The sequence below is a fragment of the Coregonus clupeaformis genome, chromosome 24 (assembly GCF_020615455.1).
Source record: "Coregonus clupeaformis isolate EN_2021a chromosome 24, ASM2061545v1, whole genome shotgun sequence".
Lineage (NCBI taxonomy): Eukaryota > Metazoa > Chordata > Actinopteri > Salmoniformes > Salmonidae > Coregonus > Coregonus clupeaformis.
Window position 1 is genome coordinate 30,125,618 of NC_059215.1, and position 26,642 is coordinate 30,152,259.

At 44.5% G+C, this 26,642-nt stretch overlaps 2 protein-coding genes across 4 annotated transcripts in view; both read right to left on the reverse strand.

The window, feature by feature from the left end:
• The window catches only part of lamb2 (laminin, beta 2 (laminin S)), a 51,569-nt gene extending 35,890 nt beyond the window's left edge, over positions 1 to 15,679 (reverse strand). Inside the window, exons 1-2 of one of the 2 annotated variants that reach the window (XM_041846226.2) lie at positions 15,507 to 15,679; positions 15,203 to 15,283 (exon numbers count right to left, since the gene is read on the reverse strand). In XM_041846226.2, the coding sequence (XP_041702160.2) occupies positions 15,203 to 15,233 (31 nt within the window). In that variant the 5' untranslated portion in view covers positions 15,234 to 15,283; positions 15,507 to 15,679. The remainder of the gene's footprint in view (positions 1 to 15,202; positions 15,284 to 15,506) is intronic. The other variant, XM_041846227.2, reaches the window with a different exon arrangement.
• A 2,482-nt stretch (positions 15,680 to 18,161) lies between these two features.
• Positions 18,162 to 26,642, reverse strand: part of lamb2l (laminin, beta 2-like) — a 59,279-nt gene continuing 50,798 nt past the window's right edge. For both annotated transcript variants that reach the window (XM_041846225.2, XM_045207143.1), the window contains exons 27-35: positions 26,393 to 26,577; positions 22,935 to 23,182; positions 22,248 to 22,463; positions 21,905 to 22,049; positions 21,597 to 21,804; positions 21,245 to 21,386; positions 20,989 to 21,165; positions 19,446 to 19,611; positions 18,162 to 19,098 (exon numbers count right to left, since the gene is read on the reverse strand). In XM_041846225.2, the coding sequence (XP_041702159.2) occupies positions 18,962 to 19,098; positions 19,446 to 19,611; positions 20,989 to 21,165; positions 21,245 to 21,386; positions 21,597 to 21,804; positions 21,905 to 22,049; positions 22,248 to 22,463; positions 22,935 to 23,182; positions 26,393 to 26,577 (1,624 nt within the window). In that variant the 3' untranslated portion in view covers positions 18,162 to 18,961. The remainder of the gene's footprint in view (positions 19,099 to 19,445; positions 19,612 to 20,988; positions 21,166 to 21,244; positions 21,387 to 21,596; positions 21,805 to 21,904; positions 22,050 to 22,247; positions 22,464 to 22,934; positions 23,183 to 26,392; positions 26,578 to 26,642) is intronic.

The window sequence follows — 26,642 nt, forward strand, 5'->3', positions numbered from 1 at the left end:
CAGTGCTGCGCTGAAAGAGCCTAGGCCTGCCTCGTTACTTACCCAGCCGTAGGAATAACTAAGTCTGCCACTGAGAAGCATCTGCTCCTGCTGGATGTAAAATACTCTGGTCCTTCCACCTCGGGAAAAAGTTGCGGGCCACCAGACAGGTGGGCATGAGAGACCAATGCTGGATACACAGTTGTTGCCCATAACGTAAAGCCCCAGGTCTCTGACTCGTCTCCAAAGTCCTATGATAGCCCCAGACCCCTGCCATACCTCCCATCCCCTATGGTACTCCCAGGTCCCAGACCTACTCCCAGCCACGAGCTCCTGGCCATGTTGCTGAGTCTAACTCTAAGGGGCAGTTAGACACACGTGCAGCAGATGTTGGGTGCAGCCAGCCAGTCAAGTGGCTGTGGGTTTGATTTACGTACTGATTAGTGCGCTTGATTTGCCTCCTTACCAGCTGGAGTGATGAATGGAGATTCACTCAACTTCTCCACTGGATCATGAGACCGAGCAGATGTGAACATGAGCTAATTACACTCACTCACACAAATGTGTTTCTACTTAGAAAGTACATAGGGGATTTGTAATTTTGTTATATTCCAAGTGTCCTCCAGTCTCCTGATACATTTTATCAGGGAGACAATCAAAGACTTTTGTGTAAATCTGTTTGGTATTTCAATCGATTTCCTGTACAATCTTTGAATAACTTCAGGATTAGGTCAAGTCTGTTCTGTTCAGTGTGTGTGTGTGTGTCTGTGTGTGTGTGTGCACATTTATGCATGCGCTGCACAGGCCCAAAAGTGTGTGTTTGTGTGTGTATGTGTACCGTACATTTGAGCCTGAACATGCCTCCATTCATATGTGTGACGGTAGGAAGCCATTTCTCTTTCCCCTTCAGTTGAACCAAGACGAACAGCTAACCCTTCCTATCCCTTGAGACACAGAGGAATGACCTGGGTAAGGCAGGGGTCTGACATCCAGAACGCCAGACCATTCCTGCCATTTCTCTACAGGTATCCCCAGAGACAGTGAGATGAGTAATGGAGCAGGGAAGAGCTAAGAAATCTCACTTCCAGATGACTGGAACATACCTTTGGCCTATAGGGGAAGACGCACACCTTCTGGCCCCATTCAGAATTTCACGTAACCCAAATCCACATGTAATGCCAAACTAAGCCAGCCAACCCAGCTCTCCCTATGGAGGTCTCTTTATATCAGTCAATAACAGGTGAGCACTGACCTGTCTTTTTATGACCACACATAGAGCTCATCTGGGTTTAAATGTGAGTGGTTTTACGAGGCAACCGTCTGTCCCTGTGATTATAACTGGGGCAGTGGAGACTGGAGACTGTGCAGGAAGAGGGAGGGCGGTGTTAGTGGGACACTAGTTGACTGACCATCCCCCTCAGGCTCCATGCAATGAACTTCATGGTCACTCTTAAAGCGGAATCAGCAGTATGTACAGTCGTGGTCAAAAGTTTTGAGAATGACACAAAAATTTATTTTAACAAAGTCTGATGCCTCAGTTTTTATGATGGCAATTTGCATATACTCCAGAATGTTATGAAGAGTGATCAGATAAATTGCCATTAATTGCAAAGTCCATGAAAATAAACTTTAATCCCAAAAAAACATTTCCACTGCATTTCAGCCCTGCCACAAAAGAACCAGCTGACATCATGTCAGTGATTCTCTCATTAACACAGGTGAGAGTGTTGACGGGGACAAGGCAGGAGATCACTCTGTCATGCTGATTAAGTTAGAATAACAGACTGGAAGCTTTAAAAGGAGGGTGGTGCTTGAAATCATTGTTCTTCCTCTGTTAACCATGGTTACCTGCAAGGAAACACGTGCCGTCATCATCGCTTTGCACAAAAAGGGCTTCACAGGCATGGATATTGCTGATAGTAAGATTGCACCTAAATCAACCATTTATCAGATCATCAAGAACTTCAAGGAGAGAGGTTCAATTGTTGTGAAGAAGGCTTCAGGGCGCCCAAGAAAGTCCAGCAAGCGCCAGGACCGTCTCCTAAAGTTGATTAAGCTGCGGGATCGGCACACCACCAGTGCAGAGCTTGCTCAGGAATGGCAGCAGGCAAGTGTGAGTGCATTTGCACACACAGTGAGGCGAAGACTTTTGGAGGATGGCCTGGTGTCAAGAAGGGCAGCGAGGAAGCCACTTCTCTCAATGAAAAACATAAGGGACAGACTGATATTCTGCAAAAGGTACAGGGATTGGACTGCTGAGGACTGGGGTAAAGTCATTTTCCGATTGTTTGGGGCATCCGGAAAAAAGCTTGTCCAGAGAAGACAAGGTGAGCGCTACCATCAGTCCTGTGTCATGCCAACAGTAAAGCATCCTGAGACCATTCATGTGTGGGGTTGCTTCTCAGCCAAGGGAGTGGGCTCACTCACAATTTTGCCTAAGAACACAGCCATGAATAAAGAATGGTACCAACACATCCTCCAAGAGCAACTTCTCCCAACCATCCAAGAACAGTTTGGTGACGAACAATGCCTTTTCCAGCATGATGGAGCACCTTGCCATAAGGCAAAAGTGATAACTAAGTGGCTCGGGGAACAAAACATCGACATTTTGGGTCCATGGCCAGGAAACTCCCCAGACCTTAATCCCATTGAGAATTTGTGGTCAATCCTCAAGAGGCGGGTGGACAAACAAAACCCCTCAAATTCGGACAAATTCCAAGCATTGATTATGCAAGAAAGGGCTGCCATCAGTCAGGATGTGGCCCAGAAGTTAATTGACAGCATGCCAGGGCGGATTGCAGAGTCTTGAAAAAGAAGGGTCAACACTGCAAATATTGACTCTTTGCATAAATGTAATGTAATTGTCAATAAAAGCCTTTGACACTTATGGAATGCTTGTAATTATACTTCAGTATACCATAGTAACATCTGACAAAAATATCTAAAAACACTGAAGCAGCAAACTTTGTGAAGACCAATACTTGTGTCATTCTCAAAACGTTTGACCACGACTGTATATACTGTATATATATACACACTATATATACAAAAGTATGTGGACACGACTTCAAATTTGTGGATTCGGCTATTTCAGCCACACCCATTGCTAATTCTTCAAGAATCAATGGGTACATACAGTGAGGGAAAAAAGTATTTGATCCCCTGCTGATTTTGTATGTTTGCCCACTGACAAAGAAATGATCAGTCTATAATTTTAATGGTAGGTTTATTTGAACAGTGAGAGACAGAATAACAACAAAAATGTTATAAATTGATTTGCATTTTAATGAGGGAAATAAGTATTTGACCCCCTGCTCAAGAAAGCCCATATACATGCCCGTCTGAAGTTTGTCAATGAACATCTGAATGATTCAGAGGAGAAGTGGGTGAAAGTGTTGTGGTCAGATGAGACCAAAATCGAGCTCTTTGGCATCAACTCAATTCGCCGTGTTTGGAGGAGGAGGAATGCTGCCTATGACCCCAAGAACACCATCCCCACCGACAAACATGGAGGTGGACACATTATGCTTTGGGGGTGTTTTTTTGCTAAGGGGACAGGCCAACTTCACCGCATCAAAGGGACGATGGACGGGGCCATGTACCGTCAAATCTTGGGTGAGAACGTCCTTCCCTCAGCCAGGGCATTGAAAATGGGTCGTGGATGGGTATTACAGCATGACAATGACCCAAAACACACGGCCAAGGCAACAAAGGAGTGGCTCAAGAAGAGGCACATTAAGGTCCTGGAGTGGCCTAGCCAGTCTCCAGACCTTAATCCCATAGAAAATCTGTGGAGGGAGCTGAAGGTTCGAGTTGCCAAACGTCAGGCTCGAAACCTTAATGACTTGGAGAAGATCTGCAAAGAGGAGTGGGACAAAATCCCTCCTGAGATGTGTGCAAACCTGGTGGCCAACTACAAGAAACGTCTGACCTCTGTGATTGCCAACAAGGGTTTTGCCACCAAGTACTAAGTCATGTTTTGCAGAGGGGTCAAATACTTATTTCCCTCATTAAAATGCAAATCAATTTATAACATTTTTGACATGAGTTTTTCTGGATGTTTTTGTTGTTATTCTGTCTCTCACTGTTCAAATAAACCTACCATTAAAATTATAGACTGATCATTTCTTTGTAAGTGGACAAACTTACAAAATCAGCAGGGGATCAAATACTTTTTTCCCTCACTGTATCCTTAATTTATAATTCCAAAAATGGATGTAGCAACTGCAGGTTGCTTTAAATACAGGTGTGTAAGTAACTGCCTTCGAGTGTTTTTTAACGAGACGCATGACAGAACCTGTCATTATACAAAGAGCTTGGCTGTAGATCCATACAGCGGTGAGATGAAGAGGCAGAAGCTGGATAGGCCTGGAGGGGCCACACAGTCCAGGCTTTCTCCTCTCCTCCCCAGGGGCCTTGTCTGTTCTGTTTCTTAGAGTAAGATTAGAAGAGAAAGCAGCCCATCAGAGTATGTAGAGGAAATGCTTCTTTCCTAGCAAAAGGGTATTTGCAGAGTAGAGGAACAGCTAACGGGAACACCGTGTGCACTGTGGTTAAAGCTTGAAAAACACACATGATCTTATCTGGTTTTCACATGCAAGCCCACAGCAAGATGGGGCTATGGCCATCAATCAGTGGAGAGAGTAAGGGCAAGGTAGAACAAATAGAAATTCTAACCTTCATTCATACACCCACTGTTTCAAGTGAAAACTGGTAGGAAGCAATCCTAACTTTTACGTGACGCATTGTGTTTACACTCTTAACTTCAAGTGCACTCATGTTATACACAACCTCATACACTGAGTGTACAAAACATTAGAAACACATGCTCTTTCCATGACAGGCTGACCAGGTGAATCCAGGTGAAAGCTTGATCTCTTATTGATGTCACTTGTTAAATCCACTTCAATCAGTATAGATGAAGGGGAGGAAAAAGGTTAACCTCTTAAGGATCTGACCCTTTTTTTCCAAGTTTTGCTTAAAATGACATACCCAAATCTAACTGCCTGTAGCTCAGGACCTGAAGCAAGGATATGCATATTCTTGATACCATTTGAAAGGAAACACTTTGAAGTTCGTGGAAATGTGAAATTAATGTAGGAAAATATAACACATTAGATCTGGTAAAAGATAATACAAACAAAAAAACATGTGTTTTTTTGTTCTATCATCTTTGAAATGCAAGAGAAAGGCCACAATATAATATTGAAGTTTAGGCGCAATTTAGATTTTGGCCAGTAGATGGCTGCAGTGTGTGTGCAAAGTTTCAGATTGATCCAGTGAAGCATTGCAATACTGGACTATTTTGTATCAAGTCTGCCCAAACGTGCTGAATTGGTCCATTGATACATTTTCAAGTACATAACTATAGAGAACATACAAAAATGATATGGTAATACATTTACATTTACATTTTAGTCATTTAGCAGACGCTCTTATCCAGAGCGACTTAATACAAAATGTAAGTTTACACACTCCCAGGAATGTCATACGTGATGGATCATTAGCTTATACACTAACTTTCATACATCTAGATGGCCGGGCGGGGTTGGTGTGGAGCCAGAGACAGCAGGGGTTCAAACTGTAGAACCCAGTTCCTACATTTGAATATAAAAATTGATTTTATCAAACAAAATTATGCTACATTTGATCTCTGGGACCCTTAGGATGACAAATCAGAGCAAGATTACTAAATGTAATAACATTATTTACCTTCAGAGGTGAATGTATCAAACCAGTTGCCGTGATAAGTTTTTTGTTGTTGTGCTCTCTCCTCAAACAATAGCATGGTATTTTTTCACTGTAATAGCTACTGTAAATTGGACAGTGCAGTTAGATTAACAATAATTTAAGCTTTCTGCCCATATAAAACATGTCTATGTCCTGGAAAGTTTGCTGTTACTTACAACAGTCATGCTAATCACATTAGCGCATGTTATCTCAACTGTCCCGTATACGGGACACCGATCCCATAGAGGTTAAAGAAGGATTTTTAAGCCTTGAGACAATTGAGACATGGATTATGTAAGTGTGCCATTCAGAGGGTGAATGGGCAAGATACAATATTTAAGTGCCTTTGAACGGGGTATGGTAGTAGGTGCCAGGCGCATCGGTTTGTGTCAAGAACTGCAACGCTGCTGGGTTGTTCACGCTCAACAGTTTCCGATGTGTATCAAGAATGGTCCACCACCCAAAAGACATCCAGCCAACTTGACACAACTGTGGGAAGCATTGGAGTCAACATGGGCCAGCATCCCTGTGGAATGCTTTCGACATCTTGTAGTCCATACCTTGACGAATTGAGGCTGTTCTGAGGGGAAAAGGGGGTGCAACTCAATATTAGTGTTTTGTACACTCAGTGTATATCAACTACACTGGGGTCAGATTAAACATGTGGATACCAACAATGCCAGTCTCCTCCTCCTGCACCTCTTTTCACAAAGAAAAGTCCCTGCCCACGGGAGGGAAACCTAATTTACCACTCCTCTCCTCTCATAAAAACCAAACCTGTTCCTTTTCTCTACACCCTTCCCCCCCTCTCCCTCCCTCTCCCTCCCTCACTCCCTCTGGTTGCGGCGGTTGGCTTTTACTGGCCCATTGTTCTGGAATCCACTAAGTTCCGGAGTCTCCGCTCACAGAGGGGCTCAGGATCACACAGCTTCCGCCCCTGGGCACCAGACTGTGCCTGTCGCTCACCTGCCCGCCCGCCCGCCCACCCTCACACACACACACACACACACACAAACACACACACACACACACATCTATGGAGAGCAGCGATAGCAAAAACCACACCAGTGCTCCAGGAGACTATAAGAATGCTATGTAAGACAGGATTTAAGGAAAGCTTCTGTCCTCTTTCATGTGAACCTAATCACTCACCACCAGCGTACAGCCTTTCAGATGAAGATTTATTCAACAGAACACAGTTTGTTCAGCCTTTTTGGAACCCTGTTTTTCTTCTCTCCTTTCCCTCCAGAGTAACGAAGGTCCCTGTTCAGGGTCTTTCTTAACACAGCAGCTGATAACCTTCGACAAATCACTAAATTAGGGGCTCACATGTAAAATCACCTGCTAGTCTTTTCACAATGTTTGGGTGGAGACTACTGTGATACAAATGACCCAATGATTATAACCACCATTTCACCACACCTGTCATTCACTGGCTGTCAATCAGCAGTGGTCCCGCCAACCCAGAAGACCTCCAGTTAAATTTAGAAGGTGAGACAGGAGCCTCAGCTGCCAGCAACGACCTATAGAAAATAGATACACCCCCTCCCCCTACTGCTCTTTAAAATCCCCACCCTCTCATCCTATAGCATCTTCTCCAGAGGAGAAAAGGGAAAGCAAGAGGAGGAGAGAGAGAAGAGCAGGGATTTGTCTGTGATCAGCCCGGCCCTTTCACCCACTCATGTAGAGCAATTAACCTAGTCTGGCCCATGACCTGAGGGGATGGAAATGATGTGGACACCAAGGAACTTGAAGCTCTCAACCTGCTCCAATACAGCCCCGTCGATGAGAATGGGGGTGTGCTCGGTCCTCTTCTTTTTCCTGTAGTCCACAATCATCTCCTTTGTTTTGATCACGTTGAGGGAGAGGTTGTTGTCCTGGCCGTGTCTGACCTCCTCCCTATAGGCTGTCTCGTCGTTGTCTGTGATCAGGCCTACCACTGTTGTGTCATCGGCAAACTTAATGATGGTGTTGGAGTCGTGCCTGGCCATGCAGTCATGAGTGAACAGGGAGTACAGGAGGGGACTGAGCACGCAACCCTGAGGGGCCCCCTTGTTGAGGATCAGCGTGGCGGATGTGTTGTTACCTACCCTTACCACCTGGGGGCGGCCCGTCAGGAAGTCCAGAGGGAGGTGTTTAGTCCCAGGGCCCTTAGCTTAGTAATGAGCTTTGAGGGCACTATGGTGTTGAACGCTGAGCTGTAGTCAATGAATAGCATTCTCACATAGGTGTTCCTTTTGTCCAGGTGTGAAAGGGCAGTGTGGAGCGCAATAGAGATTGCATCATCTGTGGATCTGTTGGGGCGGTATGCAAATTGGATTGGGTCTAGGTTTTCTGGTATAATGGTGTTGATGTGAGCCATGACCAGCCTTTCAAAGCACTTCATGGCTACAGATGTGAGTGCTACGGGTCGGTAGTCATTTAGGCAGGTTACCTTAGTGTTCTTGGGCACAGGGACTATGGTGGTCTGCTTGAAACATGTTGGTATTACAGACTCAGACAGGGAGAGGTTGAAAATGTCAGTGAAGACACTTGCCAGTTGGTCAGCACATGCTCGAAGTACACATCCTGGTAATCCGTCTGGCCCTGCGGCCTTGTGAATGTTGACCTGTTTAACGGTCTTACTTACATCGGCTACGGAGAGCGTGATCACACAGTCGTCCGGAACAGCTGATGCTCTCATGCATGTTTCAGTGTTACTTGCCTCGAAGCGAGCATATAACTAATTTAGCTCGTCTGGTAGGCTTGTGTCACTGGGCAGTTCGCGGCTGTGCTTCCCTTTGTAGTCTGTAATAGTTTGCAAGCCCTGCCACATCCGACGAGCGTCGGAGCCAGTGTGGTACGATTCGATTTAAGTCCTGTATTGACGCTTTGCCTGTTTGATGGTTCATCGGAGGGCATAGCGGGATTTCTTATAAGCTTCCGGGTTAGAGTCCCGCTCCTTGAAAGCGGCAGCTCTACCCTTTAGCTCAGTGAGGATGTTGCCTGTAATCCATGGTTTCTGGTTGGGGTGTGTACGTACAGTCACTGTGGGGACGACGTCATCGATGCACTTATTGATAAAGCCAGTGACTGATGTGGTGTACTCCTCAATGCCATCGGAAGAATCCCGGAACATATTCCAGTCTGTGCTAGCAAAACAGTCCTGTAGCTTAGCATCCGCTTCATCTGACCACTGTTTTATTGACCGAGTCACTGGTGCTTCCTGCTTTAGTTTTTGCTTGTAAGCAGGAATCAGGAGGATAGAATTATGGTCAGATTTGCCAAATGGAGGGCGAGGGAGAGCTTTGTATGCGTCTCTGTGTGTGGAGTAAAGGTGGTCTAGAGTTTTTTTCCCTCTGGTTGCACATTTAACATGCTGGTAGAAATGAGGTAAAGGAGATGTAAGCGTCCCTGCATTAAAGTCCCCGGCCACTAGGAGAGCCGCCTCTGGATGAGCGTTTTCCTGTTTGCTTATATCCGTATACAGTTCATTGAGTGCGGTCTTAGTGCCAGCATCGGTTTGTGGTGGTAAATAGACAGCTACGAAAAATATAGATGAAAACTCTCTTGGTAGATAGTGTGGTCTACAGCTTATCATGAGATACTCTACCTCAGGCGAGCAAAACCTAGAGACTTCCTTAGATATCGTGCACCAGCTTTTGTTAACAAATATACATAGACCGCCACCCCTTGTCTTACCAGAGGCTGCTGTTCTATCCTGCCAATACAGTGTATAACCCGCCAGCTGTATGTTATTCATGTCTTCGTTCAGCCACGACTCGGTGAAACATAAGATATTACAGTTTTTTAAAAAGTAAAAAAATTAATAAAATAAAAACCTTTATTTAACAAGGTAAGCCAGTTGAGAACAAGTTCTCATTTACAACTGCGACCTGACCAAGATAAAGCAAAGCAGTGCGATAAAAACAACAACAACACAGAGTTACATATGGGATGAACAAAACGTACAGTCAAAAACACAATAGAAAATCGTTGTGGTCAAATGTTTTGAGAATGACACAAGTATTGGTCTTCACAAAGTTTGCTGCTTCAGTGTTTTTAGATATTTTTGTCAGATGTTACTATGGTATACTGAAGTATAATTACAAGCATTCCATAAGTTTCAAAGGCTTTTACTGACAATTACATTAAGTTTATGCAAAGAGTCAATATTTGCAGTGTTGACCCTTCTTTTTCAAGACCTCTGCAATCCGCCCTGGCATGCTGTCAATTAACGTCTGGGCCACATCCTGACTGATAGGCAGCCCATTCTTGCATAATCAATGCTTGGAATTTGTCAGAATGTGTGGGGTTTTTTGTCCACCCGCCTCTTGAGGATTGACCACAAATTCTCAATGGGATTAAGGTCTGGGGAGTTTCCTGGCCATGGACCCAACATTTCGATGTTTTGTTCCCCGAGCCACTTAGTTATCACTTTTGCCTTATGGCAAGATGCTCCATCATGCTGGAAAAGGCATTGTTCGTCACCAAACTGTTCTTGGATGGTTGGGAGAAGTTGCTCTCGGAGGATGTGTTGGTCCCATTCTTTATTCATGGCTGTGTTCTTAGGCAAAATTGTGAGTGAGTCCACTCCCTTGGCTGAGAAGCAACCCCACACATGACTGGTCTCAGGATGCTTTACTGTTGGCATGACACAGGACTGATGGTAGCGCTCACCTTATCTTCTCCGGACAAGCTTTTTTCCGGATGCCCCAAACAATCGGAAAATGACTTTACCCCAGTCCAATCCCTGTACCTTTTGCAGAATATCAGTCTGTCCCTGATGTTTTTCCTTGAGAGAAGTGGCTTCCTCGCTGCCCTTCTTGACACCAGGCCATCCACCAAAAGTATTCGCCTCACTGTGCGTGCAAATGCACTCACACCTGTCTGCTGCCATTCCTGAGCTAGCTCTGCACTGGTGGTGCCCCGATCCCGCAGCTTAATCAACTTTAGGAGACGGTCCTGGCGCTTGCTGGACTTTCTTGGTCGCCCTGAAGCCTTCTTCACAACAATTGAACCTCTCTCCTTGAAGTTCTTGATGATCCGATAAATGGTTGATTTAGGTGCAATCTTACTATGAGCAATATCTTGCCTGTGAAGCCCTTTTTGTGCAAAGCAATGATGACGGCACGTGTTTCCTTGCAGGTAACCATGGTTAACAGAGGAAGAACAATGATTTCAAGCAACACCCTCCTTTTAAAGCTTACAGTCTGTTATTCTAACTCAATTAGCATGACAGAGTGATCTCCAGCCTTGTCCTCGTCAACACTCTCACCTGTGTTAACGAGAGAATCACTGACATGATGTCAGCTGGTCCTTTTGTGGCAGGGCTGAAATGCAGTGGAAAAGTTTTTTGGGGATTAAGTTTATTTTCATGGCAAAGAGGGACTTTGCAATTAATTGCAATTCATCTGATCACTCTTCATAACATCCTGGAGTATATGCAAATTGCCATCATAAAAACTGAGGCAGCAGACTTTGTGAAAATTAATATTTGTGTCATTCTCAAAACTTTTGACCACGACTGTACAGTGTGTGCAAATGTAGTAAGTTATGGAGGTAAGGCAATAAATAGGCCATAGTGCAAAATAATTACAATTTAGTATTGACACTGGAGTGATAGATGTGCAGAAGATGATGTGCAAATAGAAATAATGGGGTGCAAATGAGCAAAATAAATAACAATATGGGGATGAGGTAGTTGGGTGGGCTAATTACAGATGGGCTGTGTACAGGTGCAGTGATCGGTAAGCTGCTCTGACAACTGATGCTAACAAAGTTAGTGAGGGAGATAAGAGTCTCCAGCTTCAGAGATTTTTGCAGTTCGTTCCAGTCATTGGCAGCCGAGAACTGGAAGGAATGGCGGCCAAAGTAGGTGTTGACTTTGGGGATGACCAGTGAGATATACCTGCTGGAGCGCATACTACGGGTGGGTGTTGCTATGGTGACCAATGAGCTAAGATAATGCGGGGATTTGCCTAGCAGTGATTTATAGATGACCTGGAGCCAGTGGGTTTGGCGACGAATATGTAGTGAGGGCCAGCCAACGAGAGCGTACAGGTCACAATGGTGGGTAGTATATGGGGCTTGGTGACAAAACGGATGGCACTGTGATAGACTACATCCAATTTGCTGAGTAGAGTGTTGGAGGCTATTTTGTAAATGACATCGCCGAAGTCAAGGATCGGTAGGATAGTCAGTTTTACGAGGGCATGTTGGCAGCATGAGTGAAGGAGGAATTGTTGCGAAATAGGAAGCCGATTCTAGATTTGGATTGGAGATGCTTAATATGAGTCTGGAAGGAGAGTTTACGGTCTAACCAGACACCTAGGTATTTGTAGTTGTCCACATATTCTAAGTCAGACCCGCCGAGAGTAGTGATTCTAGTCAGGCGGGTGGGTGCAAGCAGCGTTCGATTGAAGAGCATGCATTTAGTTTTACTAGCGTTTAAGAGCAGTTGGAGGCTACGGAAGGAGTGTTGTATGGCATTGAAGCTTGTTTGGAGGTTTGTTAACAGTGTCCAATGAAGTGCCAGATGTATACAAAATTGTGTCGTCTGCGTAGAGGTAGATCTGAGAGTCACCAGCAGCAAGAGCAACATCATTGATATACACAGAGAATAGAGTCGGCCCGAGAATTGAACCCTGTGGCACCCCCATAGAGACTGCCAGAGGTCCAGACAACAGGCCCTCCGATTTGACACATTTAACTCTATCTGAGAAGTAGGTGAACCAGGCGAGGCAGTCATTTGAGAAACCAAGGCTATTTAGTCTGCCAATAAGAATGCGGTGATTGACAGAGTAGAAAGCCTTGGACAGGTCGATGAAGACGGCTGCACAGTACTGTCTTTTATCGATCACGGTTATAATATCGTTTAGGACCTTGAGAGTGGCTGAGGTGCACCCATGACCAGCTCGGAAACCAGATTGCATAGCGAAGGTACGGTGGGATTCGAAATGGTCTGTGATCTGTTTCTTAACTTGGCTTTCAAATACTTTCGAAAGGCAGGGCAGGAGGATATAGGTCTGTAACAGTTTGAATCTAGAGTGTCACCCTCTTTGAAGAGGGGGATGACCGCGGCAGCTTTCCAATCTCTGGGGATCTCAGACGTTACGAAAGAGAGGCTGAACAGGCTAGTAATAGGGGTTGCATCAATTTCGGCGGCTAATTTTAGAAATAAAGGGTCCAGATTGTCTAGCCCAGCTGATTTGTAGGGGTCCAGATTTTGCAGGTCTTTCAGAACATCAGCTGTCTGAATTTGGGTGAAGGTGAAGCGGGGGGCGCATGGGCAAGTTGCAGCGGAGGGTGCAGAGCTGGTGGCCAGGGTAGGGGTAGCCAGGTGGAAAGCATGGCCAGCCATAGCAAAATGCTTGTTGAAATTCTCGATTATCGTAGATTTATCGGTGGTGACAGTGTTTCCTAGCCTCAGTGCAGTGGGCAGCTGGGAGGAGGTGCTCTTATTCTCCATGGACTTTACAGTGTCCCAAAACGTTTTGGAGTTAGTGCTACAGGATGCAAATTTCTGTTTGAAAGAGCTAGCCTTGCTTTCCTAACTGATTGTGTATATTGGTTTCTGACTTCCCTGAAAAGTTGCATATCGCGGGGGCTGTTCGATGCTAATGCAGTACGCCGCAGGATGTTTTTGTGCTGGTCAAGGGCAGTCAAGTCTGGGGTGAACCAGGAGCTATATCTGTTCTTAGTTCTGAATTTTTTGAATGGGGCATGCTTATTTAAGATGGAGAGGAAAGCACTTTTAAAGAACAACCAGGCATCCTCTACTGACGGAATGAGGTCAATATCCATCCAGGATACCCGGGCCAGGTCAATTAGAAAGGCCTGCTCGTAAAGTGTTTTAGGGAGCGTTTGACAGTGATGAGGGGTGGTCGTTTGACCGCTGACCCATTACGGACGCAGGCAATGAGGCAGTGATCGCTGAGATCCTGGTTGAAGACAGCGGAGGTGTATTTACTGGGTAAATTAGTCAGGATGATATCTATGAGGGTGCCCATGTTTTACGGATTTAGGGTTGTACCTGGCAGGTTCCTTGATTATTTGTGTGAGATTGAGGGCATCTAGTTTAGATTGTAGGATGGCCGGGGTGTTAAGCATATCCCAGTTTAGGTCACCAAGCAGTACGAACTCTGAGGATAGATGGGGGGCAATCAATTCACATATGGTGTCCAGGGCACAGCTGGGGGCTGAGGGGGGTCTGTAGCAAGCGGCAACAGTGAGAGACTTATTTCTGGAAAGGTGGAGTTTTAGAAGTAGAAGCTCAAACTGTTTGGGCACAGACCTGGATAGTATTTGAATGTCCCGTTGGTAGGATATTCGTGCCTGTAGTTCGTCCACTTTATTATCAAGCGATTGTAAGTTGCCCAATAGTATCGATGGCAAAGGCAGATTAGCCACTCGTCGCTGGCTCCTTACCAAGCACCCCGATCTCCTTCCACGATATCTCCTTTTCTTTCTACTGCGAATGATGGGGATGAGGGCCCTGTCGGGTGTCTGGAGCAAATCCCTCTCTTCCAACTCATTAAATACAAATTATTTGTCCAGTTCAAGGTCAGTAATCGCTGTTCTGATGTCCAGAAGCTCTTTTCAGTCATAAGAGACGGTAGCAGCAACATTATGTACAAAATAAGTTACAAACAATACGAAAAAATTGCACGGTTGGTTAAGAGTCCATAAAATGGCAGCCATCCCCTAACAAAGACCTGTCCTCAGCTGAAAGTTTAAATAAAGCTTCAACATGTTATGAAGAATAACAACAAACTGCATAACCCCTATGGCAAACATGAATCAGCTGGTATATGGGCCTATAGATTAATAACCTTACACAACCAAAATCAATCAGGTACTATTATGGTGTGATCTAAATGCCAGAGGGAATCTATTTTTCTGAGAACCTTGTTATGCCCTATTAACCTCCAATCCCACCCAATCACCCCTCATAAACATACACACACACAAACAGACTGTGATGCTGTCCTAGGGGGGTATGGATTGTCTCTATTTGCGGATTCAGCTGGGCTGTTTTAAGAGGACCATAAACAGAGTTGATGGTTAGCCTCCCCACAGAGCAGAGTGCCACCCAGAGACCTCCAACACCACCCAGGAAGATACATATGGGAATTTAACACCAAGGACAGTTGCCTGACTGTGAACAGTGAAGTAACCTCTAAAGAAGAGAGGAAATCCCCCAAAAGAAGCAGGCTATCTTGTCTCAGAGCTGGAGACAGTAAACAACCCTCTGCCTCTCTCTTTGTCCCAACCATCAGCCATGTACAGTATCTGTCCGTTTGTTTAAATTCTAGATGCTTGAGGTACACACATTTCGCTGTGATTGTAACCTTTAAATTCTGCATCACAAGTTCACAACACATCTATTCAACAAAGACACAACCACATAGCAGTCATCAACTCATACCCTTTTCAATGCATCATTAAGCTGTTGGTTGGCGTAGGAAAATGTTCATTGACTTCAAAGCACTCGGTGCACAAAGCTACTTACCACAGATGAACATTACCAGTGACGCGTGCATGGTTTTATGTTCATGGGTCAGTCCCCTTTGACTTGTACAGTAGATTCAGCCTGAAAATGTTAAATAGAAATAGCCTGGTATGAATAATGTCACACGTTAACGCAATCAATAAAAAAGACCGAGCTGTTTTGATTCTGCACTTATTTATTTAAAAATAAAAATACTTTGATAAACTGATACGGTATTAGAATGTAAAGTTTGCAGGTTGGAAGTTATGTTTAATAGCATAGTTAAACTATAATAAACCATTTCTGAGATAGAAAATACACTTACACTTTAATATTAGTAGGTTTGATCCCCCTGTCTTTTAAATCAACACGAATCCATACGATTCCCCCTGTTTCATTTGATGCGAGGTTGAGCGGAGTTACCAGTATTATCTGAAGTCTGACGACCACTCTCGAAAGTATTTGATGTCTTACGACCACTCTCCAAAGTTCTGTCCTGAGTCTCGTTTGATGGAAACTCCGTAGCGGAGCCTCGTTTCGTAGGAATGGACCCTAGAGCGCTTCTGGCTGCTCGAGCGCTCATCATCATATCTGGCTGGCTGCACATGTTTATTGTAGTGTAATAACATCAGAGCAAACTCCACTATTAAACGGTTTTAACATTCATTATGACTATGATCAACATAAACATAGCTAATACGGGTATCACTGACTAGACTCGATGCTGCATAAACTTGTGACTTTGATCAAATCAAAAGAGTGGCCTGAAGATTCAGATAATAATTTTGGCATGATTGATACACATAATGACAGTAGACACACCTGCTTTTGGCTGCCGTGTCTGTCCCTTGAAGAAGTTGGTGAAAGTTAATTTAAGTACTGTGTAAAATCCACCACCGGTTTTCAGAAGACCCTCGTGTCTGTCAGAGAGAATAGATGTGCGCCTAGGAAACAGGAATGCGCGCTATAGAGAGAACGGATTAGGTTCCCTTTGATTGCTTCAGTGAACAATCCATGCTGCGCACATATCCTCCTACTACTATACTTACCATCACCCACTCTCCGCGGGCTTGAAAAAGTTGATGTTTCCGGCTTTCAGGGATACAGTAATTTCAACCTATCTTGTTTCCCCTGAAAAACGGAAGTTGGGAATCAGCTCAGGTGTCTTTTTAGGCCAGCTATGTTAGGTTAACCATCACCAAACCATGCTCCTTCCCAACAACAGGTGGTTGGAAAAAATCATATTAATTTGGTTGGAATGCCTACATGCATTTGAATTAATTTGAACATGTTTTCAGAAAACACAAAATTGCATCTTATGATTACACATTATAGATCTCTAGTAGGCTATTCGGTTTTCATAATGGTTACACAATATACAGTGTATGTAACAATGTTAGCACATCTTGAAACATGCCTCTGGATAGATTGTTAACTTGTGGTATTACATTCGCTCTCTGTGGACAGTCAAGCTTTTTTTTTTACCCCATAAACCTGGGCCACTATGTAGCACGCAGTGGCCTCACTCTCTCTCTCTCAGGACTGGGGGAGGGAGAGGATTTTCACTCAGTGCACACAATTAATTTTATTTATTTATTTTTATTTAACCTTTATTTAACCAGGTAAGCCAGTTGAGAACAAGTTCTCATTTACAACTGCGACCTGGCCAAGATAAAGCAAAGCAGTGCGATAAAAACAACAACACAGAGTTACATATGGGGTAAAAAAAACATAAAGTCAAAAATACAACAGAAAATATATATACAGTGTGTGCAAATGTAGCAAGTTATGGAGGTAAGGCAATAAATAGGCTATAGTGCAAAATAATTACAATTAGTATTAACACTGGAATGCTAGATGTGCAAGAGATTATGTGCAAATAGAGATACTGGGGGTGCAAAAGAGCAAAATAAATAACAATATAGGGATGAGGTAGTTGGGTGGGCTAATTTCAGATGGGCTGTGTACAGGTGCAGTGATCGGTAAGGTGCTCTGACAACTGACGCTTAAAGTTAGTGAGGGAGATAAGAGTCTCCAGCTTCAGAGATTTTTGCAATTCGTTCCAGTCATTGGCAGCAGAGAACTGGAAGGAATGGCGGCCAAAGGAGGTGTTGGCTTTGGGAATGACCAGTGAGATATACCTGCTGGAGCGCAGACTACGGGTGGGTGCTACTATGGTGACCAATGAGCTAAGATAGGTGGGGATTTGCCTAGCAGTGATTTATAGATGGCCTGGAGCCAGTGGGTTTGACGACGAACATGTAGTGAGGACCAGCCAACAAGAGCGTACAGGTCACAGTGGTGGGTAGTGTATGGGGCTTTGGAGACAAAACGGATGGCACTGTGATAGACTACATCCAATTTGCTGAGTAGAGTGTTGGAGGCTATTTTGTAAATGACATCGCCGAAGTCAAGGATCGGTAGGATAGTCAGTTTTACGAGGGCATGTTTGGCAGCATGAGTGAAGGAGGCTTTGTTGCGAAATAGGAAGCCGATTCTAGATTTAACTTTGGATTGGAGATTCTTAATGTGAGTCTGGAAGGAGAATTTACAGTCTAACCAGACACCTAGGTATTTGTAGTTGTCCACATACTCTAGGTCAGACCCGTCGAGAGTGGTGATTCTAGTCGGGTGGGCGGGTGCCAGCAGCGTTCGATTGCACACTGAATGTTAAGACACACACACACAGTTGAGGAAGGTAGAAGCCTCAATGTATTCTCACAAAGAATGAAACAAACAAAGGCCGGCTGAAAGGCTTCTGGCCTCATCTCAACAACAACAAATCCTCCTCTTACAAAAATCCTGATTGCCCACACCTGAGTAATTATCAAGGCTTTCTGGCAGAGTACATCACCTTAAGCAGTTGCTGCTGCCCCCTGGGGATGAGGTGTGGAAGTGTAGTTAGTATGTTGTCCATCTATGTGCCTCACACTAAACTACCCCCTCATATCATAACATGTACGACAAAAAAACTTAAACATGATATCAAATGTATATTTATTTTCATAGATGTCTATTTCAATTATACATCAATAGGGATGAAATTCGTGTAGAAAAATGTTTGTTTGTGTGAGCGACCGTGCGTGTGTTTGTTTTTGTGTATACTGTATATGTGTGACTGCCGAAATTCTTTTTTTTGCATCAAGACCATACTTGGTTACAAAATAAAACTGTAACATCTGTCACTCCTAGGTATCAGATATTACTTTTTCGATATGAATGTCCTATTGTACATATAGCATATAAGTACTGTAGTCAAAATAAATCTAAAGTAATTCCTGAAAGAGCGTTTAATTGGTCAAAAGAACATATTCCTCTAAAACATTCTCTCTGATCTCTTTTCTTCAATTAATTCAAAAGTCTATCTATCTTGGAACACAAAACATATTTAATTGGTCCATATCCAGTTGTCATCTTCAAGACATAGCTACACAACAACCTTGTGCAGATGGCATCATGTCAAAACCATGAAATGAATGATTGGGAGTTACTCTAACCATTGACTGACAGAAGCAGATGATCTATGTAGTGCCAACAGTTTTACTGACAGTTTTACTGGCATATTCACAACATCAGAAGGAGCTCCCTGCTGTGTTCTAACGGACTACAGCTATACAGTACACATTACCCAGTGTTCCTCCCATCACTAACAGTTGCCATACTTCTTTTTTTGTGTGATAATTGTTTTATTAAGTTCATTTCAAATTTGACAGAGGGATAATTGGAATAAAGTGGTACATTTTCATTAATACAGTTTCCTACATCGTTCAATCCACATGATCAGTTACAGTTGTTGTATGTCTGCACCTGCTTTCGTATAGCATCCCGGGCGTCCGTGGCGTTCTTCTCCAGTTCCCCTAGCTCGGTTTGCTGGTCCTGCATTCTCTGCTCATTATTACGGAACTTCCTCTCAAGCTCTAAAACGGAACAACAGAGAACAGATTATAGGAAGACAACAATAGAGGGACATTCTTTGAAAAGCTTAGCTGCGTCCCAAATGGCACATTATTCCCTATATAATGCACTACTTTTGAGCAGAGCCCTATGGGCCCTGGTCAAAAATAGTGCACTATGTACAGAATTTCCAGTTCACACTTACGACCACATCTGCATACAAATCCAAAGACACCATGTTGATATCCTTTGGCCATCGACTACTCTTAACAATGATTACGCTTTATGGATGCATACTGCTCTATCTACACCCGTTGAGCATGTATTCTATATCATATGTTTCAGAGGGCAGTACAGTAACGTTACATACTCTGTAGGGTTTCTATGCCCTTGTTGGCCTTAGTGAGCAGGTCTTCAGCCTCCTTCTTGATCTCCTTGGCCCTCTGGTTGACGTTCCCCAGGCCCCCCGAGGCCCCATCCAGAGAGTCCACCTTCATCTGCAGTTCCTTGTACCGATCCTCTGTTTCATTCAGCCTCTGGAGCACAACCAGACACATAGAGCAACAAGTCAACATGGAGGACCACATCTATTGTCAAAATTAATATATTGCCACGGCTGAATTTCTGTAGTTCAATGCTTCCCATGGCTCCCCCTTCTAGCTATTGGGCTACAATTCACAGTGCGGTTTATACATTTATATGACAAGGTAAAAGATCCCGGATAAAATGAACACATTTACAAATAGGGAAAGGCACAGGAGGACTATCCGTACCAAACTTTAAATTGTATTTCAAGGCACTAGCATTTTGGCTCTTCCTAAATCGGTTTAGACATGATTCTTCCACCCCCTGGCTGAGTATAGAGAGAAATATGGTGTCTCCTATTGCCCTGGAAGAGGTGGTCTTCACTGATATATGCCTTAAACAATGTAAACTACGCTTTGGTCCTATTATTGCTCACACAATTTATTTTTGGCGCAAATTGAAAAACAATGTAACTGGGAATCAAAATGGCATGGCCATACTCCAATATTTCACAATAATGCCCTGAGATCTGGAGGGTGGCCTTTTGCATCCTCCCAATGGTCAAAATGTGGAATCCGTACCCTTGCTGATATCATGGACAGTAATGGGTTGAGAACATTCCAAGATTTGAAAGATACATCCACATTACCAGGCAACTCCTTTTTTCTATATTTACAACTTAGGTCAGCTATGCTGGTTTATGGAGTCCCTTGGGAAACCAACTACCGAACCATCCAATGATGGGATTTATAAATAAATGATCTGGGCTCCCGAAAGGACTGATTTATATCATATATAAACGACTGTTGGAAAGCTCATATTCTGAGCTAGCCATTAAAAAAGTGTGGTCCATGTACAAACTTATACAAACAAACAACAACTAACAGACACACACAAACAATGACTACATCTCATCTGCCCAGGCCTGCATGCTCACACCCCCATCCCTAGTGCCTGCATTATTATTTGTCACTTGGCCTTAAATTGAACCAATTTATTTTTCTTGGTCGCCCATGCTATTTCAATATTTGAATAATAAATCATTAGATTTTTCCATTGTGTTAATAATGGCAGATTGATTGACTTCTAAGTTTTTAGTATACATTTTTTCAAGATGAGTGATGAGAAGAGAATTGTCCAGCCCATCGGGTATCTCACTACACCCCCATATGCCATGTCTTGAAATATGCAGACATACGGATTAAAAGTAAGTTTACATTGTAATACTTCTGACAGACATTTTTTAGCTCAGCCCACAACTTCCGGACAAAAAAAACATGGAGGACCACAACCAGGACACACTCATCCATACACACACATACACATGCTTATGCCAGCACGCAGTCAAGCACACAGGCACGGATGCACACGCACACACACACACACACCTGCTCCAGTCCCGATGCTGCATTAGTGGCATTTTTGGCCTGGTTCTTGGCATCTTGGGCCATCTCCCTGTTCTGATCTGTCTTGGTTTTTAGTGCCTCTACCCCCATCGACAGGTTGGCCAGTCGCATCATAGCATCCATCTGCTTGACCTCCAGATCCTGAAGTTTCTCCTCCACCTGCATGGGTATACAACAAGAAAGATATCAGAATGTAAAACACACACACACTGTGGTGTGGCTGTGGACAGTAGTGTACCGTTGCGGTGGCGTTCCTTGTGCTGTTGAGATTGTTCAGGGCATTGTCCAGGGCTTTGGTTGCATTCTGAATAGCCTTTTCAGACGCATCCAAAGACTGCTTAGTCATGTTGGCTGTGTCCTTCACTCCTTCTGCCCGTGTCCTTCAAACACACACAGGACATGTGTGAGTCTGAGAGCTCTGCTGTTCTATGAAAACACTCTCTGTGCATTTCCTGTGTTCCATTTTATATCACATAGGCTAATAACAGAGTAACTACTGGTGAACAGACAAAGATCATCATGATTTACTTATAAGTCTATACGTCTAAGTCTAATATGCCTCTCTTTGCCTCTTTCTCCCTCTGTCTTACTTGGCATCCTTAGCTCGGTTGAGCAGCTCCTTGGCCTGGTGGAGTTGCTGGGAGGTGTGGTTGAAGACCCCCTCTACATCTGTCAGGTTGTTAATGTTGTCTTTAATCTGCTGGACCATGCTGTCTAGAGTGGTTCTGTTGAAAGGAAGAGATATGGCCAGCACCTGCTGAGCCACCTTCTCTATGCTCTCTGGGTCCGCACCCTCCTCTGTACACAACACATAGTGGAGAAGAACCATGATCAATTTCATATCATAAGACATGTCCATAGAGATAAGTTATCTGGAAGGTTACTGGCATTAACAAACCAGTCAGGAAGTCTTTGATCTTCTGAATTAATTCCTTGAGTTTTTTATTGGAGTTTTCAAATAAGTCCTTCTTCTTCTGGGCTTTGTCCAGGGTGTCCATGGCTTGATTCTTCACATCCTGGGTCAGCATAGCTAGGTCCTGGAGCTGGAAACATAAAACTGGGGATTACTGCATATGCAACACATATACAAAACATGCTTACAATCACAAGAGCACTGACAGACATATAATACAACCCCTTTTAGAGAACTTATAAAGGCAGATTTTGCTCAGTGATTCAGCTTATATTGAGATACATGCATGCAGAGGTATCGTACATGTGAGATATTTAGGCAGACATACCTTTTTAGCCATACCCTGGAGATCCTCACTGGCAGCAGTCAGGTTGTCTGTGACATCATTGGCATGTTTCAGTCCCTTTAGGGAGGCGCTAACAGTCCCGTTACACCCATCCCCGCCACACACCCGGCGACCGTCATTGTCACGACAACCAGCACCCCCACATGGGCTGTCGTGACATGTGCCATTGGAGCTGGCATTGGAATGGCCACCACATACCTGGAAGAAAAACAACAACAGAGTTGTCAGAGAGACACAGAGCGCTACAGGGCACATATTTAGGGCAGGGATAGTGTAACAGTTATCACAAGTGAAATCATGACAGGTCTGACAGTTAGCTCTATGTGACAGGGATGACCAATCCTGCTAAGAAAGGCGACTAGCTTCCCTTTAGGATACAGACCCCACTATATTGTCCCCTACAGGCCCCTACACTCCTGGAGAAAAAAGGCTTCTTTGTTTGTCCCCATAGGATACCTTTTTTTGGTTTCAGGTAGAAAGAACCCTTTGGTGGTGAAAAAGGTTATCCTTATAACCTTTGTGTTGAAAGAGTTCCACGTATAATTTTGTTTTAGTGAAAGTGTTCCACTTTGAACCAAAACATTTTTCATTTTCAGAGGGTTCCCCTTTTGGGGACAACTGAAGAACCCTTTATGGTTCTAGGTAGCACCTTCTTTTCTAAGAGTGTACCTTGTGGCTCAAGTGGTGGACTTTCTTGTCCACATCCTGGGCTTTGTTCTGCAGCTCTGACAGTGATTTCTTCTGGGCCGCCACGGTGCGCAGGAACTTATCCCGTCTCTTGTTCAGAAGGCCCTCGGTGTGTGCACGTGTGGCTTTAGACTCCTCCACAGGGCTGAAAGGACCGGACACTGAGGCGTTGCACTTCTGTTGAGCCTCCTGGGACTCACCGTAGTACTTCTTCACATTGTCAAACTGATCTGGGATGGGACAAGAACAAGGCCAAAGACATGAATGAAAGAGACTAACTGAAGAGTAAATACATGTGTATGTCAAATCAAATCAAATCAAATTTTATTGGTCACATGCGCCGAATACAACAGGTGCAGACATTACAGTGAAATGCTTACTTACAGCCCTTAACCAACAGTGCATTTATTTTAAACAAAAAAAAGTAAGAATAAAACAACAACAAAAAAAGTGTTGAGAAAAAAAGAGCAGAAGTAAAATAAAGTGACAGTAGGGAGGCTATATATACAGTAAAATAAAGTGACAGTAGGGAGGCTATATATACAGGGGGGTACCGTTGCAGAGTCAATGTGCGGGGGCACCGGCTAGTTGAGGTAGTTGAGGTAATATGTACATGTGGGTAGAGTTAAAGTGACTATGCATAAATACTTAACAGAGTAGCAGCAGCGTAAAAAGGATGGGGTGGGGGGCAGTGCAAATAGTCCGGGTAGCCATGATTAGCTGTTCAGGAGTCTTATGGCTTGGGGGTAGAAGCTGTTGAGAAGTCTTTTGGACCTAGACTTGGCACTCCGGTACCGCTTGCCGTGCGGTAGCAGAGAGAACAGTCTATGACTAGGGTGGCTGGAGTCTTTGACAATTTTGAGGGCCTTCCTCTGACACCGCCTGGTATAGAGGTCCTGAATGGCAGGGAGCTTTGCCCCAGTGATGTACTGGGCCGTACGCACTACCCTCTGTAGTGCCTTGCGGTCAGAGGCCAAGCAGTTGCCATACCAGGCGGTGATGCAACCAGTCAGGATGCTCTCGATGGTGCAGCTGTAGAATTTTTTGAGGATCTGAGGACCCATGCCAAATCTTTTCAGTCTCCTGAGGGGGAATAGGCTTTGTCGTGCCCTCTTCACGACTGTCTTGGTGTGTTTGGACCATGATAGTTCGTTGGTGATGTGGACACCAAGGAACTTGAAGCTCTCAACCTGTTCCACTACAGCCCCGTCGATGAGAATGGGGGCGTGCTCAGTCCTCTTTTTTTTTCCTGTAGTCCACAATCATCTCCTTTGTCTTGGTCACGTTGAGGGAGAGGTTGTTGTCCTGGCACCACACGGCCAGATCTCTGACCTCCTCCCTATAGGCTGTCTCATCGTTGTCGGTGATCAGGCCTACCACTGTTGTGTCGTCGGCAAACTTAATGATGGTGTTGGAGTCGTGCCTGGCCATGCAGTCATGGGTGAACAGAGAGTACAGGAGGGGACTGAGCACGCACCCCTGAGGGGCCCCCGTGTTGAGGATCAGTGTGGCAGATGTGTTGTTACCTACCCTTACCACCTGGGGGCGGCCCGTCAGGAAGTCCAGGATCCAGTTGCAGAGGGAGGTGTTTAGTCCCAGGATCCTTAGCTTAGTGATGAGCTTAGAGGGCACTATGGTGTTGAATGCTGAGCTGTAGTCAATGAATAGCATTCTCACGTAGGTGTTCCTCTTGTCCAGGTGGGAAAGGGCAGTGTGGAGTGCGATAGAGATTGCATCATCTGTGGATCTGTTGGGGCGGTATGCAAATTGGAGTGGGTCTAGGGTTTCTGGGATTATGCTGTTGATGTGAGCCATGACCAGTCTTTCAAAGCACTTCATGGCTACAGACGTCAGTGCTACGGGTCGGTAGTCATTTAGGCAGGTTATCTTAGAGTTCTTGGGCACGGGGACTATGGTGGTCTGCTTGAAACATGTTGGTATTACAGACTCAGTCAGGGACATGTTGAAAATGTCAGTGAAGACACTTGCCAGTTGGTCAGCACATGCTCGGAGTACACGTCCTGGTAATCCGTCTGGCCCTGCGGCCTTGTGAATGTTGACCTGCTTAAAAGTCTTACTCACATCGGCTACGGAGAGCGTGATCACATAGTCATCCCGGAACAGCTGGTGCTCTCATGCATGCTTCAGTGTTGCTTGCCTCGAAGCGAGCATAGAAGTGGTTTAGCTCGTCTGGTAGGCTTGTGTCACTGGGCAGCTCGCGGCTGTGCTTCCCTTTGTAGTCTGTAATAGTTTTCAAGCCCTGCCACATCCGACGAGCGTCAGAGCCAGTGTAGTATGATTCAATCTTAGACCTGTATTGACTCTTTGCCTGTTTGATGGTTCGTCGGAGGTCATAGCGGGATTTCTTATAAGCGTCCGGGTTAGAGTCCCGTTCCTTGAAAGCGGCAGCTCTACCCTTTAGCTCAGTGCGGATGTTTCCTGTAATCCATGGCTTCTGGTTGGGGTATGTACGTACGGTCACTGTGGGGACGACATCATCGATGCACTTATTGATGAAGCCAGTGACTGATGTGGTGTACTCCTCAATGCTGTCTGAAGAATCCCGGAACATGTTCCAGTCTGTGCTAGCAAAACAGTCCTGTAGCTTAGCATCTGCGTCATCTGACCACTTTTTTATTAACCGAATCACTGGTGCTTCCTGCTTCAGTTTTTGCTTATAAGCAGGAATCAGGAGGATAGAGTTATGGTCAGATTTGCCAAATGGAGGGCGAGGGAGAGCTTTGTATGCGTCTCTGTGTGTGGAGTAAAGGTGGTCTAGAGTTTTTTTCCCTCTGGTTGCACATTTAACATGCTGGTAGAAATTAGGTAGAACGGATTTAAGTTTCCCTGCATTAAAGTCCCCGGCCACTAGGAGCGCTGCATCTGGATGAGCGTTTTCCTGTTGATTAATGGCCTTGTACAACTCATTCAGAGCAATCTTAATGCCAGCATTGGTTTGTGGTGGTAAATAGACAGCTATGAAAAATATAGATGAAAACTCTCTTGGTAAATAGTGTGGTCTACAGCTTATCAGAATGTGTGCCAGTGTGTGTACTTTTGTACTATACTTGAAGTCCCCACAATAATAGTAAACAAACAAAAAGTTGACCAATAGGGGACATTTTGTTAGTCCCGACAAGGTCAAATACTATTTCTAGGGGGTTTATGGTTAAGGTTAGAAAGTGTTAGGGTTAGAATTAGGTTTAGGGTTAGGGTTAGGAGCTAGGGTTAGTTTTAGGATTAGGAGCTAGGGCTAGGTTTAGGGTTAAGGTTAAGGTTAGGGTTAGGTTTATGGTTAGGGGTTAAGGAAAATAGTATTTTGAATGGGACTGAATTGTGTGTCCCCACAAGGTTAGTTGTACAAGACGTGTGTGAGCGTCAAGTGTATATGTGTCTGTTTTGGTGACTGGGGAAGAAGGGGGTCTAGGGGAAGGTGTTACCTTGGAAACCAGAGCTGAGGTAGTTCTCCTGTTCTTGGCGGCTGTGCACCAGAGTGGTGTTGAGGTCCCTGAGTTCTCTCTCCATCTGGGTCAGGTTCCTCCTTAGTACCTCGTCCTGCACCGCTGTCCCATTCAGCTCCCAGGCCACACCCATCAGACGCCCGTCAGTCAGAGCTATCTCCGCTCTGGAATGCCACATAGTCGTGTTAGACTTCTGACTTCTTATATGACTCAGTCCATAGTCAATGGG